General features: G+C 37.8%; 1 protein-coding gene across 1 annotated transcript in view; it reads right to left on the bottom strand.

Annotated features, from left to right (window-relative positions):
- Window positions 1-503: 503 nt before the first annotated feature.
- The window catches only part of LOC128734946 (cationic amino acid transporter 3), a 32,525-nt gene continuing 15,430 nt past the window's right edge, over window positions 504-17,598 (bottom strand). Inside the window, exons 2-5 of the mRNA XM_053829363.1 lie at window positions 4,022-4,533; window positions 3,277-3,537; window positions 2,444-3,217; window positions 504-2,389 (exon numbers count right to left, since the gene is read on the bottom strand). Of these exons, the coding sequence (XP_053685338.1) occupies window positions 1,893-2,389; window positions 2,444-3,217; window positions 3,277-3,537; window positions 4,022-4,394 (1,905 nt within the window). The 5' untranslated portion in view covers window positions 4,395-4,533 and the 3' untranslated portion in view covers window positions 504-1,892. The remainder of the gene's footprint in view (window positions 2,390-2,443; window positions 3,218-3,276; window positions 3,538-4,021; window positions 4,534-17,598) is intronic.

Here is a 17,598-nt window from a genome sequence, read left to right as displayed (position 1 = left end):
TGGATTTCGTCCCAATGCCACTTCATCTAACAGCGTACTTGTCACCAGCTCCTGTTTCAGTTCAGCATCGGACTGGCTCTTCCAAGCCGTCGTCAATGTATCTGTCTAGCGCACGATAGCGTCGTAAACAGCTCTTCCAGCTTGAAAAGTAGATTCTGTAAGGCTTCCTCATCGTTAAACATCTTGTTGCAAATCGGTTTTCCACGCTTCCCTGTCGTTCTTTGTGTCCCGAATCAGCAAATGCCGCTGGTTTTCCACAAGCAGTGCAATCGTCGCTTTTGCCTTTCGGTCTCCGGATTCTAAGCTTCCGTCACCGGCATGACCAAATCGAAGGTCACTTGCTAGATGATAGTAATCCTTGATGCCTACAATCCGGCAAACAGATAGTCCGAGTTGAAGTTGAGTTGAGTTGAATGAAATCGGCATCCTTCTCGTTTCTAATCACTTATTAGTCAGTCTGGGTAGTTCGGATCTTATTGGTAGATTTGATTGAATGATAAAATCTATTTATTTTACAATTGGTATTCTTACACTTAAACTGTAAAATACATTTTTACTCTTTTAAAAGGCACTCACTCCTTAAGATGGCTGAACGCTACTTTTTTTGACCAGTAATTGCTTCATCAATTTTAACATGAAATTGTTTTTGTTTGTATTAATGGTTTTTATTTGTATTAATATTTTACTGTGCGTGGGAAAAGAATGTAGTACAGCACTTTATTATACTAAAAGTGTTGTGAATGTGGCACATTTGATGAAATAGTAGAATAATTATAAACATTATGAACATAATCATTTAAGACGCATTTCAAAATCGCTTCACTATTCTGTTTTGCAAAATTTATTTTATATCTTTATGTAATGTTTTTTTACGGTTCAAGTTCGTTTGTGTTTGTTTTTGTTTTGGAACTGATTGAACTCTTGGTTGAAAAAGCACCGATCTACTTTTCTTAGAGTTTGTTTTATTTTTTTGCCAATAGACCTATCTTCTGATAAACGAAAGTTGCACCCAGCTTTCCACAGTTATTTTATTGCTCAATTAAGCAGTAATATTGTTGCGCAAAACAATCAATTGTACCTTGCACGGGTTTAATCCACGTATGAATTTAAATTCCCCATAAATGCGTAATAAGAGCTTATCCGATGGAGGCTAGGCCAGATAACGATTATTAGGACAAAAGCTTTGTTCGTAGTTATCAGTACATGAAAATTTTCGGAATGCAGCTACATATGTACTACATATGGATGGATATGTACCAACTGCGGTTGCATGGAAAGTGATAATAACTGTGATTATGCCTCGGACTGCTGAAACATGATTAAGTGTAGTGTCTAACGCGTGTCTGAAACACGGGCAGTGATAAACAGAGGGATGATGACTGTGATTTTTTGATTAACTTTTGTATCTATCAACATTCAACGCATGTTGGTTCTATCATAATGCACCTATTTAATAACTAGGTTACCTCCGGCGTCGAAGATAAGGATCACTATTATAAAATGGTCGCATTTCCACCATTCGATACACTGATAAAACTTACTTTAAATACTTTTATCACAAGCCTGATTTTGGTTTGCCACGACGCCTGCGATTAAGCGTTCTGCGACGAAATACATAATCTTACATCGTTTGAACAAAAATTTCAATATCACGAAATGTTTCTGTTCTCTTGGATATGATAAGACTCAAAATTAAATCTTTTTCAAATGGGAATGGATTCGCTGCTTGGAACGAATCTGATTCGTTCTGACGTTCTGACAGAGTTGCTAGCTGCCTCGGGGAGGATATAAAACAAACGATTCGAGAGAGCTGATATAAAATCTAATGTCTCTGTGATTGACCTGATTGATTGCACTGTTTAGTTTGTACTGAGTTGCTTAGCAACGTATCATCAATCGCTATTCAATGTGTACGAGTTTTTCGAACTCTTCCGAGGATATTCGTTCGGAATGCTCGAGAAGATTCGATCGTGGCTGGCGTCGAATCCGTTGTTGTCAATACCATTCTTGGCTAGGCAGGTGTTGCCGTTCACCTCAGCATCTGCGGCTTTTTCCTTAGCGATCACTCCCTCCACCGAGTGTCGGATGCCGTAGGTGAAGTAGATGAAATAACCGATGGCAACCCAAACGGCAAATCGGATCCAGGTTCCGGCATCAAGCTGGAACATTAGGTAGAGGTTGAAAAATACACTCAACAGCGGCAGGACAGGAACCAGGGGAACTTTGAAGGTGAGTTCAATCTTATCTGTCGGTTGGCAGGCGACTATAATTGTTAGCAGGATCATGGCGCATCCGAGTACCACGAGGCCTGCGATGATTCCTGGTTGGTCCGAGGATATCTGATCTGATGCCAGAACCAATATACTGCAGACAGCACAAACCAGAACAGCTGAAAAGGTTGTGTTATTATAAAATGTTTTGTTTGCTGATCTGTTGTACTTACCGAATAAAGCAGTCACAATCTTAACGATTGCCGACGACATTTGGGTGGGATCTTTACATTTGGATGTGTTGAACAGCTGCCTGAGCACATTCGGTATCGTTACCGCGGTGCGTTGCATGGAACTGGTGTCTTCATATCGGAGCACAAGGACACTAACAGCAACAATCGTGTAAGCCATCAATGTTCCGATCGACATCATATCGATCAACTGCTGCAGGTTGAATAGTAAAGCCATTGTAGCTGCTAAAATTCCAGCCAAAATCGTTGCCAGCACCGGGGTTTGCGTTTTCGGATGGACTGTTTTCAGTTTTTTGTATATAACTCCGTCCGTAGACATTGCATACAAGACACGTGGCAGTGGAAACATGGCACCCAACAAGCTAGTACAAAGGGCGAAGATAGCTCCAACCGAAACGATCCATTTTATTTCGTGCCATTCCAGCTTACCGAACAAATGTGGGAACGGAGCACTTGGATCCTGAAGATAATAAGGTAGCGCCATGGTTAACACCGTCGAGATACCGAAGTAAGCCAAAAATATTATTATCAGTGAGATAACGATGGCCAGTGGAATGTTGCGGCTGGGGTTCTTCGCCTCTTCCCCGGTGGTGGCAATACAATCGAATCCTACGAATCCGTAGAAACATTTGGCGGCTCCAGCCATGATTCCCGCAAACCCGTATGGCGCGAAACCGCCCACTCCTAAATCTACACCTTCGGGGATATCTTCCGGTGGAACGTCCTCGGGACGGATGTTCCAGTTAGCAGCATCGCCTACAAGAAACGATTCAGTTAATCGGTTTTTAACGTAGGCTTTAAAAATAATGACTTACTATTCATGCCACCGGCAACAAGTACAATGCCTATAACGCACAGGTTCACTCCGGTGAAAATATTATTCATCAGAGTGGACTCTTTGACACCGTACGCCAGCAGGGCCGCAAGGATGAGCACCGCTATGAAGGAGAAAAAGTCGGGATAATCCGACAGGATTTCTACGTTCATGCCCATCGCTTCCCGTAGCGCATTGCTCATCTTGTTGTCTATCAGGGCATCGATGTAACCGCTCATACCACGTGCCACGCTGGATGTACCTTAAAACAATGAGTGAAACAATTTTGTAAATAAATAATACTGCCGCCTCATGCGTGTTAGTTTCATCTGCTTTTTAAACTAATACATAGTTTCATTCAACACGATAGCTAACCACCAGCGATGTTACCTTGGGTGGTCCACCTGTCCAGTCAACATTTATCACCATCGTCAATGACATTGATTGGCCAAATTTACTTTTTCAAAAACAAGAGTAAATTAGCTTGACTTGCATTAAAGTCGATAAAAGGAAAAAAGGTTTGTTATTTATATGTCAAAAATTAATTCCAAAAATATCGTAGCAATAAAAAAAGCATGCGAGACAGCTACGAGCAAGAAAAAACTCGTTTTCAGTGCCACTGCTGAGTCAATGGCCACGGCAATCAACTGCCCATTTTCAGCGAAACGCAGCCATTATTTACAAAACAGGCTCCCCATTCAAGCAGTGCTCATTCATAATTAACCCACATCCGTCGCATCGCTTACCGATCACATATTCCAAAATCAGATTCCATCCGATCGTAAATGCGGCAAACTCGCCAATACTGACGTAGCTGTAGATGTATGCAGAACCAGCTTTCGGAACGCGAGCGGCGAACTCGGCATAGCAGAGAGCGGCAATGGCCGACGCCACGGCCGCAACCAAAAACGAAATGACCACCGCGGGACCGGCTTGCTCGTGAGCCACCGAACCGGCCAGCACGTACACGCCCAACCCTAGCGTACTGCCGACCCCCAGCCCGGTCAGATCGAGCAGCGAGAGAACACGTGCCAGCTGTGAATCACTTCCGTCGTCTTCGTTGCGTTTTTTGCGCGTGAGCGCGGCCCAAAACCGACCGCATCGCCCGCTCTGCCGCATGTCGCTCCGGTCGGTCTCTGTCACCGGCTGGCGATGTTAGCTGTCGCAAAGGCACGCGCGCTGTTTTGTTTTGCTCGGTGTCTTCCAGACGGTCAGTCGCCCCGACTACGGTATAGGTCAGGGTTTGCCCACGTTGCACCTATAAAATGGAGAAGAAAATATGACCGTGATTAAAGATGTCGTGTCGGGTAGGGCAAGCTGCTTAGTTGCCGTTTATAGCTTCGAATTATATAAAACTGTTTAAGTACTTAGAGTCTAAAACATCCTAATTAATTCGCTAAAAATTACATAATCGTTTTTTGTAGTCGCAAAGATATCTTATTCTACTTTGTAATAATCATAGAGCGCCCCCCGGTATGCTTCATCCTTCATCCTGTTTAACGAAAAACTTCCCCTCAATGGACCAATAGACCATTATTGCCATCATTATTGGACAGTCCCGGTCGAAACGGGAAAACCGCTTGGATGTGTTTCCCCAGTATCAACTTAAACTTTTACTCTTCTGGTGGACTTTTTACTTGCCATCGCGAAATTCTTCGCGGGAAACCCCAGATCGATGTGAACGACCTGTTGATAACGTTGAAGAAAGCATGAAAAAACGCGCTCGATAAATCCTGTCCTGAGTGTGTGGATTGCTTGAATACTTCCAATTATAAAGATTTCAATAGAAAATTGTCTGCAACATTTTATATGTTATATATGCAAAGTTTTGAATTTGAAATTGAATAGTTTAAAACTAGAAATTAATAGAAAATGTACGTACATGTTTATTACTCCTATCGAAAATCATAAAGGGCAGTTTTTATTACCATTACTGATTACGAACACGTAAAAGTATGAATAAATACATTTAATTGGTTGATCATATCTACTCCAATGATTGTTCGGTGATTATTGGATACTAGGTAATTGTGCAACTAAAATACCATTGAGTTATGTACTTGAAGCACATTAGGACAGCAAAGTGGTCCATAATATTCCAAACAGGTATTAAGGGCTGTAAAGTGTAAACAAATGCGGTTTAGCCACGGTTTAGCATGACACAGCTCGGTTGTTGTCGATGTGTTGCTTTGCAAACAGTGCAGGCACATTTAAAAACGGCAATTCTTTCATGCTGCCTGCTGACGACTCAATCGGGGGCATTCAATAAAAGGAATGTTGTAATACAACCCCTCTTGACCACTTTGCCATGGGTTATATAAGTTTTAGTTTACCAGCTCCCTTGGAATTATGAACTTGGATTCTGATTCGTTATGTTCATGGACATTCGTTCTGAAGTAGGAGATATGTATCTATCGTCGATTACTAAATGAGTTAGCAGATTAGGTACACATTCGTGGTTTGTGACTAGTCTTTTTTAGTGAAAAAGTATACTTATGACACTTTCAAATAACGAATTTTATAATTTGTAATAATTTGCCACACGTGTCCAAGCACACCAACATGCATACTTTCCAGTATGTCAGATAAATTTGCATTTTACCAGATTTTAAACTCAAACGCAAACAGATAAACCTCAAAATCTTGCAAATATTAGCCGGAGTCCCAGATTCGGCCAGATTTTCTTATCTGCACATTCTGGTAAACATTTAACAAACAAGAGGGAAGCAGAGATTTAAAGATCTTGCCCTCAACTAGCAAATCAAATAACTGCCACTCAATGCCAATGCATCTGTTGGAAACCACAGTACTGAAACTTTCATGCTTCAACAAGCATGGTTCCATGAATTAGATCCGCCGGTAATTGGCCGACTTTAATACAAGGCCTTGTTAAAGATGCCAAAGAGACGTGGTTGTCGATTTTTTTTAATTATAAGGCCATTGCAACTGATTTTTAAAGTTTTTGTCCCCAATCCCCACCCTTTGGAATCGATTTTAAAAATCGAGGAGGGGTACAGGGGTAAAAAATAGTTGCAGGTAGGTAAAACATTTTAATGTAAAATCAATTGTCTGTGGGCTCTACAACCTAAAGAATTCGAACTTTACTTTACTTTACTTTACTTTTAAAGAATTCGAACAATGAGTAAACGGAGTGTTAACGCTTCTAGTACAGATCAGAAATGAATCAAGCAACGCGATGACCGAAAAGCGGGTAAAAAATTTCTTTTGATTTTATCTCTCTTTTGGTAGGTTTTCGCATGAATATAGATTTAGTTTTCACAGATAAACTTAAAATGAAAATGCGTAAAATAAATATTAAGGCATTTATCCTTTTTTCCGATTGAAGTTTTTGGAGCGTCTTAGTAGGTGTGTAGGATTACGCCAAAATATGTGATCATATCTGGCTTTTCTTTTGTTCCCATCGTACACCTGGCGAAAGTTGTGAGACTACGGTCGGCCGGCCACGTCGCAAGGATGCCGGACGACTGTGTAGTGAAATTCGTTCTGTTCAAGAACCCCATCGACCCCAGGAATAGAGGGGCTCAACGTGCTAGATGGCTTGACCAGGCTGAAGCCGACTTGCGTGTGTCGAGACGCGCAACAAATTGGCGACGAGTAGCCCAGGACCGAGTACAATGGAGAGGAATTCTGGATACGGCAAGAGCCACCCCGGCTCTCGGCTGAATAAGATAAGATATGGTTTTTCTAAAGATAGCTTCTTGGTAGGTATAATAAACTATTTCTTTTGATGGTTGTCGCAGGGTAATTCTGTCAAAGACATGCTATTTCGACGTAATTTCTAATTGCTATAATGGAAAAGAGAACGGAATTAGTGGATACGCGAACGACGTATCTGTCTCTCAACTATCAGAAATTAACGTATTTAAAGCACTCAAAGACCTAAATGCGTCAAAAAGACCGGGGCCTGACGGAATAGCACCCATATTTCTCAAAAACCTGCCCGAAGAACTTACTACACCATTACAATGCCTATTTAACATGTCTCTGAAAAATGGTAAATTCCCGGAAATATGGAAATCTTCGTATTTAGTCTCTATCTTCAAATTAGGAACAAAATCAGACATCTGAATGAATTACAAGTCAGCAACACGGCTTCTTTAAAGGCCGCTCTACTTCCTCGAATCTTTTGGAATTGATAACTTTTACTCTGAATGCAATGGACAATGGCAACCACGTAGAAGCTATTTACACGGACTTTAAGGCGTTTGACAGAATTGACATACCATTACTAGTCTTCAAATTAGCAAAAATTGGAATAGAACCGAAACTCTTGCAATGGCTTCAGTCAATTTAACGGAACGCAGACAAATTGTTCGCTTTCAAAATGCCCCTTTTGACCCTATTTAAGTCACCTCTGGGGTTCCCCAAGGTTCCCACTTAGGGCCACTTCTTTTCATTTTACACGTAAATGACATTTCCTTTATACTTAACCGCTCAAAAGTACCTGTATATGCAGACGACATGAAAATATATACGGAAATTAAAAAATGCCCTTGACGGCACAGTATTTCAGAATGAAGTCGATAGGCCGTATGAATAAAAAAGTTAGAGCAAATGCTTCCATACGATTTAAACGGGAAAAGAAAAGCAAACTGCTTTATTCATACGACCTAATGTATACAACACTTGGTGCAACAAATCTTTATAAAACCTTAATGTACAGAAATGTAACTCAATACCATTTAGCAGGAAAATTCAGACTCCCTCTATTGACATATATTTAGGAAACAGTATTTTACCAAAATGTAAAACTATAAGGGATCTAGGAATAATCTTAGACTCAAAATTACCATTCACAGAACATTACAATACCATTATTAACAAAGCAAATAGAATGCTGGGCTTCAGTCATAATTTCAAAGATCCGTACACAATAAAACTATTATACATTACAAACGTAAAACCTATTCTGTAATATTGCCATATTGTATGGCACCCACACACTGCGTTACACGAAGGACGCATAGAATCTGTTCAGAAACAATTTATACTATACGCGCTTCGAAAACTTAACTGGACTGTATTTCCATTACCATCTTATTAAGCACGTTGCATGCTCATCCATATACAAACACTTAAAGAACGTCACGAACATGCAAAGCTTTACTTTATCAATGACATTATTTATCAAAGCATCCAGTCAGCAGAATTGCTTTCTCAATTAAACTTTTAATATTTATGTAAAAATCATATAAAAGCAATTATGCGAAAAATGGACCAGTCAATAACATGATGCGTCATTATAATTAAAACTGCGAAATAATTGACACCGCTATGTCCAGAATTCAAATTAAACTACGACTTAGCCATAGGAATAATGTATAGTATATGAGTAAACATAAAACATTGTAATTATATTATTGTATGTAGTCTACAAATTCTTGACGAATAAAATAATAAAGAGCGCAAAATGTTTTCTACCATCCTAAAAAGGATGGCTTATACCTTGTTTTCTGTAATTCGGTCAGAAACAATTATGAATTGGAATAGCTTAATGTATTGAAAAATCTCAATTTTGATTTAAAACTTCAAGTAAACTAAAGCTTTGAAACACAGTTTTGTTTTGATGCAAGCTATTTCATTAAAATTAAAAACAGCAATTCTGATTTGTATGAGTCTTCCCGGGATGTGTCATGGATGTGATAATCATGACATGGAGGAAGACATACATTAGATACCATTAGTTAAATTTACTGTTTTAAAAGTGCTGCTTTTCGCAAGTTTGTCTTAGCCCAACTTAGCGCTATTAGCTGCAAAGTGTGGTTATCATCACACCTTTCAAGTCTGATTTGGAACTGTTCGTGCTATATTACTAATGGATGACAAAGCCAGAGTTGGCACGGAGTAGAATGGGAACAGTATAGAATTACATTAATTGCATCGAGTCAGACGGTCATAAAAATGTATGCTTTTCTACCATTTTACTACAATTTTCAAACTTTTAAATACAAAAAAATATGTTCATATTTGTATGTTGATCGTTAATGTCGAGTAATTCGAATTAGATTCCTTAAAAGAGACGATCTATAGATCCTATAGGATCTACATCCCGTTTTTTAAGCTTGACCTTGTGTTTTTATTGGACAGACTTTGCAGACTATTGGCTCTAACAGCCTCTTCCAGCTAAGATTCGAACATACGACGACTGGTTTGTTAAATGAGTGTCGTACCTCAAAACCATCTCAATGGCATGAAGACCACCAACAACACTAAGCACTGTGGCATGAGACAGCGGCGTACAGTCGAGTGAATAAAATACAAAAACAATTTAAACGTCACTCGCGGTTTACTGCTGCCGAAAAAATCTGAAAAATCGTCTGCAGAGAGCATCCGACTAGAGGCTGCTTTACGAACACAGAGAGGTTTTAAATTATTCAGTTGACAGCGGCTTTAATAGCTGGGTAGACGGAATGGTCTTTCCATTGCAATTTTCGCAAGGCGAATCGAAGAAATCGACGCTAATCTGAATCAAATCTCTCTACACTGTTGTTGTGTTCTAGAACGGATCGCACCCGCGAACTAAACAATGATTTAAGATTATATATTTCAGAGAATTTTTTTTTTTTGCAATCCTCAAGATAAAGCTTTAAGACCTTGAGGCTTTAACAACACATATACGTGCCATTGCGAAACAGGATCGTCCCTCGAGCGGCTCTGGAAGTACAATTCAAGATCATCTACATACGAGAGTCATGGACCCTTGATAGCCAAATTAAGGCCGTTGAAGTAAAGCAGAAAAATCAGAGGACCTAGCTGGCTTCCTTGAGGTATACCTGACGAGGCTAGATAGCTAAATATCAGATCGACTATCTCTGATGGCAACCACCAACTTTCGATCGGTCAGACATGAGCGATACCAGTGCAAACGTCCAGTCAATCTAGTTTTGCAATTACGATATCATGATTTATCTTAAGACACAAAAGGTTAGTGCTGGAAAATGAAGCCACGTTGAGCGGCACTTAGATATTGCTTGTAGTGAGAGAGTAGAGATTCCATGATTATCAGCTCAAACAGCTTCGAGACTGCACGCAGCGAAGTGATTCTTCTCGTTTGCTTTCTTTTTACACCACTGGAGATGGACACTTGGAATAGGCAGAACAACGGTGTTAGCAAGCAGGAAATGTGTCTCTTCAGGAATGTAAAAGGTAATCCATCCATCCAGGTTTCAAGGACGACTTGAGCATGGAAGCGACCTTTGAATTTCTCTCGACATTACAATAAATGGCATTCAGTGATTGACCATATTGCAACGTCGCTATAGTTGCTATGGCAACACGGTCAACGCTCAATATCTCGTTGGTGAAAACACTTGCGAACTTCCTGGAAAACGGTATATATCCTGATATCTCCGTTGTAGTGCATATATGACCGGAGGTTTGACTCTCCGCATTGTTCGTTTACGTAGTTCCAGAAAGACTTCGAAAGAAGTTTTAGTTTGGATTGAATGCAGTGTGATCGAGTTATATTTCGCATAGGACAATGATACCATAGCAGCTTCTGATCCAGCTTACCAACTAGCAACATCAGAATTAATTCCACCGGCGTTTTGATAGAAGAAAATGACATCTTCATTGCGGCTCGGAGTCGAACGATCCTGTTCTCTTAAAATTACGGCAGCTAGATGCCGTCCTTGTTCAACTCTTAAGCAAATAGAACTCATACCACTGAGGAACCTGTCTTCATGGATATTAACATAGTCCGCAGTATTGTGAATTGGATCAACATCAGGCAAGTAGCAAGCATCATGTGCAATAATAGTTTTCCATATACCGTGGACCCCCGTTCGTTTGACCGCTTTTAATCTGAACACTTTTTAATTTGCACCCCGTTGGTTTGCACAACGTGCAAATTAAAAATGGTTCAAATGTCATTCTCAAAATGACATCATTTGCTTATGCAGACAATGCACTATGGTCCAGAAAGCGATTTTAGACGGACAAAAATGATTGCGCCTAAACGGAATATTCTAGCTCAATGAAGTCTTCGGCAACTTTTTGAATGAAAACATGACGCATCTTTTGAAAGAGTCGTCTAATGTTCAGATGATACCGTAACAACAATTCAAGTAATAATTTTTTAAATAAGTTTGTTTTCCATTTTTTAGTTTCAAAACATTAAAGATAGATTAATTTCCCATAACTTTTCTAAACATTTCAAATTTCTAACTCTTACGTATTTTCAGCAGTGGACCTTTGTTTATGGACGACCCGTAAAATCATATTTCCTCTTATAACTCATTTATCTCAACAAATAGCTCAATATGATGTTCTACAAAAATTTGTATACGTAAGAGAAGAATATTTTTGCAGAAGACTGTTTTGCTTTATCTTTATGAGTTAATAAGTTATAGCCGAATTCAGGTTAAAAACAGACCAATTTTACTGAAGCATAACTCAAAAAGCGGCAAACGGATCTTGATGAAACTTTGGCGATTTAATATACACATATGCATAAAGTTTTTAGCAAAAAATGGTGGAGGTGTTATTTTTTTAAAAAAAGATAAAATTCTTTGAATTTTATGATTTACTATAGCTAAAATTGTCGTTTTCTTCATAGATTCACATTCAAGTAATCAAGTATGCGACCACGGAATACTATACACAACAAATATACTGGCAATAACCATGGTGGATACTAAAATAGTGAATGCATTCAAAGAGTTACATTCGCAATCTTGTTTTTAAGCGAAAAAACTAAAAGAATGTTTAATAATAACCTTGAATTAAACGATTTTTACGATCCCTTTAGATACTAACACGGACTTTTACTGTTATACGCGTATATTCGCAATATGTTTTGAATGTTTTTTGAAAATATTTTATAGACTAAAAATAACTGCGATGTGAAAAACGACGAAGATGAAGCAGAGCTGCGGAAAACTTATGATTTGCGCGTAATCGAACTACTTACGAAGGAAATTCCACTAATTGTTATACTTTTCGGGAAATTTACCATTGAAATTCAAGAAGAATTCTATTATGATTTTTAAATCCATTTAAAACTATAAAATTAACAATGGAAATAAATCGGGATTTTTTTTTTATTTTCAATCTTAGTATTCCACTGAAACGCTCAAAAAACTTCAGTCAATTTCAACATTTATTAAATATACACCACGTTGATTTATTTGAGCGAATGCACGAGATGCTAATAATTATTAGCAAACATAAAACTAACCCTTCAACGGGTAGACTTCTGTAGATAGTTTTTGCTTTGAGAGTCTTAGAGCCATATATGAAATTTATTCTAATTGGATAACACAATATCTGTGCTGAGAATAGATTGACATTTTGGCATCAGCATTGCAACATTCTGACTATGCGTTTAAGAGTTCTTATGTTTTAAAATCAAAAATTCAGGAAAATTGTGACGAAAATAATTGCACGATTTTTGCCAATTTTTACTTTTGAAAACATAGGACATCTAAATCAAAATGTTCGACCTCAAAAATATTCAGTGATGAACTACGCACTGAGTTTTGTAATATTTGGAAAAAACAAGGATTGGATATGAAACCCAAAATAAAGATTTTATAATATGCCTTAACTGTTGCTAGTCTAGATTATTACTTTTGCATGAATATCAAATTGACTTTCTTTTAAGTGTGCTTTCTTGAAAAATAGTCATTATCTATCGTTGCCTCTTTAGAAGGTTAAATATGTACAGTTTCGGGAATACACAGAACAATCTATATGTATAGCTCTATGGCTGGTATCCTTTGCCTCCGACAGTGCAGTGCAAATAGTATTTAGATTTCTTAATTATGTAATTTATCAGCGTATATATAATAGTTTTTCTCTCAATGTAGGCATTGATACTAAACGTATCAAATAAACTTCATGAATATTTTTCACAAACAGATTGAAAAGACCGTGATTGTCGTAAGATAAGCGTTCGTATTTGTCTCGATAAAACATAAATAGTAAAGCAACAAGCTTTGTATTATGTTTTAGACATTTTCTAAAAAAATAGTTACACAAAATTATGTTTTAACGCTTTGAAACTGAGCAAGAAACTGTACCTGGGCAGTTAGGGATGGATAAAACGAAAACTTTAGCTATAGTAAATCATAAAGTTCAAAGAATTTTATCTTTTTTTAAAAAAATAACACCTCCACCATTTTTTGCTAAAAACTTTATGCATATGTGTATATTAAATCGCCAAAGTTTCATCAAGATCCGTTTGCCGCTTTTTGAGTTATGCTTCAGTAAAATTGGTCTGTTTTTAACCTGAATTCGGCTATAACTTATTAACTCATAAAGATAAAGCAAAACAGTCTTCTGCAAAAATATTCTTCTCTTACGTATACAAATTTTTGTAGAACATCATATTGAGCTATCTGTTGAGATAAAAGAGTTATAAGAGGAAATATGATTTTACGGGTCGTCCATAAACAAAGGTCCACTGCTGAAAATACGTAAGAGTTAGAAATTTGGAATGTTTAGAAAAGTTACGTGAAATTAATCTATCTTTAATGTTTTGAAACTAAAAAATGGAAAACAAACTTATTTAAAAAATTATTACTTGACTTGTTGTTACGGTATCATCTGCACATTAGACGACCCTTTTAAAAGATGCGTCATGTTTTCATTCAAAAAGTTGCCGAAGACTTCATTGAGCTAGAATATCTCGTTAAGGCGCAATCATTTTTGTCCGTCTAAAATCGCTTTCTGGACCATAGTGCAATGCGCATAAACGCTATTTGTTTGTCCTGATCTAGCGTGTTTAATCTGTTTCACATTGCGTTTTCCCAACGATTATGATAGAAATCCGATCGGAGAATGAAATATTCGCTGCTTCCAACTTCCAACTGAATCAAACCACCAAAACAATAACAAAGAGTAGGACGACCAGATCACACAAGCTCCAGCATATGTAGAGTTGCCAGTTGTTCAAATTAAAAACTAACCCCGTTAGTTTGCATGAGGAATCGTTCAAACGAACGGGGGTCCACTGTACATTACTTTACTTAAATTGAAATACAACACTAATTGCAGTAGGTATCAGTACCAGTTTGTCCTGTCTCATTCGTACCGCTACAACTAATCCGAGGGGTTACTGAGGGGTGCTGTCGAGGATGAATAATCACAGGCTAGTATCGGAAAAGACACCGCAAGCTTACACCTGAGTCGTCGAACATCACTAATGGTTTGGGACAAAAAAAAAATCCCCCGACCCGTACGGCCATACCATACCGGTCAATGCAATAATCGCCTTCAGTCAGAAAATGTCAACCGGTTAATCTAGTGAAAAGCAAGAATACGTCGATACGTGAGCTCGCATCACCAACTGATCCGTTGGTTGGGGCAGACCAACAAACAAGCTTGACAAGCTTGCCTTTAAGGCCAATTGGCTAGTGACACCAGAGACAAAGGGTGAATGAACAACATATTTCGTGGTGGCCAGTCGTTCTGTGTCTGGTCTGAATTGTAATTATACTGAAAGCTTGCTTCGTCTCGACTTTCTGAAATCCATTGATTGGTTATTGACATGATTTGTAGAAAAAATGTAATGTTTCACTGAATTGATATAATTTTTGTAACACGGAGAATAAAAATGTAGTTTCAACCATATTTATGGTTGTTTTACGCACAAACAAAAATTTCGTTTTGTTTCAAACTGAAATGTATGATTGAAATGAAAATATTTATTGTTACATCAATGTCAACTTCAAATTTGAAAAAACTTTACTTTTAATTCAAAACTGTTATTTACTTGATTCAAACAGAATCTCGTTTGGAAACAACAATATTTTCAGGTTGTTATAAAAATATTTTATTGAGGCTTAAAACAACAATCATTTTGTTTGAAACAAACCGGAGCTTTTTCGCTCCGTGAACTTTCATAATAGTTGTTTTTTTTTGTACACGAACTAATCATTATTTCAAAACTAATAAGACGAATATTGGGGTAAGTAAAGTTGGGTTCGTCGTTTGGAAGTTGATGTCTTCTCAATAAATACACGTATTTTCGATACAGCGTTTAAAAGTGAAATCATCAGAGCCTATTCTAGAAAGCAAACTGCAATTGTAAATAATTGATACTGCATATTAAAAAACCATTTTGTGTTTAAAAAGGCCATCCACCGACCTTCCAGGGTGTCAAGTCGATCAATCAGCTCTGTTTACTGCGATCGAGGACGGACGATGGCTTCGATGGTATTTAGACTGATGCTGCTCAGAATAGAGTGATTAAAACATTTTTCCAAAATTTGTTATACTATGCTTGAAAACTTGAACATCAAGTTTGATGATATTCAAGAAGACGTTGTAAATTGTGTAAATTATTAGTTTCACAAAAGCTCTGAACCACGCTAGTGCTGGGTGTCTTGAGACAGTCTGATGATGGTCATGAAGAAGTAAACAAGGGCCGACAAAAGCGAAAGTATATTATTTCTGGTTTTTATTACTTTGTTTTGTTCCAGATATTCGCACGCTGTGTACCGTGTTCATTCAACTGGTTTTGTCAATTATGCGTCTGCTTATATGTACGTCTTACAAACAGCTCAGTGTAATTTGAGGTGTAATGTGGGTCTTGACAGCCCTATTAATTGTCAATAATTTCGTTCAACTGACCCGGTCTGACAACCAAAGGCTAACAGGTTTTGTTTACAATTGCCGTTTCATGTTATTGATTCGTTAATTCGTTATTGATTATTGTAATCAACATTCAAGCGCGTCAAAATGCGACTGTCAATAATTTTTTCAACATTCATTCGGTATCAACTTGCCGTTTCTACGTGCCGAAATCAACAACACATTTGTACTCTCTAATTTAAATTCTAAACCTTTTCGGGATAGAAATGACTGAAAGGTAAACATGACATTTCAATGTGTTCTGTGCTACTGGATACATTGTCGGAAACGACCTTCATTCGGGGAAAAACCAGTTTTTAATAGCATTGCAATCGGCAAAAAAAACAATTTCCGTGAGATCGATTTGCTTTGTCACTCTTCTGGCTGCCTCTTCTGCCATACGCGGACGCGACTATGAGCGCCATATAAGCGTAACCACGCTGAACACTAGAAGTAGAAGTAGAAACAGCTGAAACAACACATTCGCTAGTGTCAGAATGCTGTCATATTTTTTGTACTAATCAGAACAAAGAAACATGTATTATTGTATTTTAACCTAAAATAGGTTTCATCCTAAATGATTTGCTAATGATTATTGGAACAGTAGGCTATAATCGCAGTACATAGGTTAGGTACAGTAAATGGGGGTATTTTTTCCGTTTACACTCACACAAGGTCTTCAATGTCATCATCGCAATGAATGCCGGCAGGTGAGTGCAATGCGCACCGTGAGAAATGAGCCAGTGCTAGCCGGTATATTTGAACGAAGTGCCTCTAAATCAGATAAACCGTGAATGGAATATCGAATTGAGCAAATGGACTTGAAAACTACCGGCTACCAGCTGTGATGGATGATGTATAGTGGAGCCGGTATATGAATAATTTAATTCTTGGATTTGTAGTTCCTCCGATGCTAATTCATTTTCTCATTATTTTAGTTTCGTTTTATGGAAAATAATACATTCAAAATAGTGCACTATGCTTTCAAAACAACACCCCTCTTTTTCTTCCAGTCACTTGCACATCCGTATTCTCTAACGTTTCCTATAACGTTTTTTTCTTATTTGGAAGTTTTCCCTTCGATAAGGACCAATCGCTTTGATAAGTTTGATAGTTTTCCAGGAGCTCCGGAGTTATGACGGTTCATACACACATATATTTTATTGAAATGGCCATATCTAAGGTGTTTCTCGACGAACTTCCATTCTCTTTTCATTAATCGACTAGAAATAAAGACTAGTTTTGAGATAATATGTGAATATTATTAAATTTCCATGACAGAAAAAGATTCAAGCCATGAAAAAAATAGGCTTTGACATACCCCCGGACAGCCTTGAATATCTTCGGTGTCCACTGATTACTGCATATCTTGAAATATTTTAAAATTAGAAAAAAATCGTCGTCGAATGCAATTAGTTTCATCTGAAAATGTTTTATTTTGTAGAAGTTACGGGCGTTTAAATTCTGTCCAAATTTTGCCAATCCCGATCATTTTGTCTAACGCCTGTATTGACGTTTATATAACGGGTGGCAACTAAAATTTTGGAATGTTTTCGCGGCCCTTATGCTCACAACAAACGAGCTCAGAGAGAAATAAGAGTACACTGAGAAAACTTTTCGTATAGTTTCTATGTGTCCCACATATAGATTTTTGCAATGTGCCCAGTAAATGATCTTTATGTGCCAAACAGTTATCATTTATGTGTAAGCGAAAAATTAGCACATA

Source organism: Sabethes cyaneus, chromosome 2 (genome assembly GCF_943734655.1).
Source record: "Sabethes cyaneus chromosome 2, idSabCyanKW18_F2, whole genome shotgun sequence".
In the NCBI taxonomy this organism is placed as follows: Eukaryota; Metazoa; Arthropoda; class Insecta; order Diptera; family Culicidae; genus Sabethes; species Sabethes cyaneus.
Note: the sequence above shows the minus strand (reverse complement) of the source record. Positions and strands in the feature narration are given on the sequence as shown.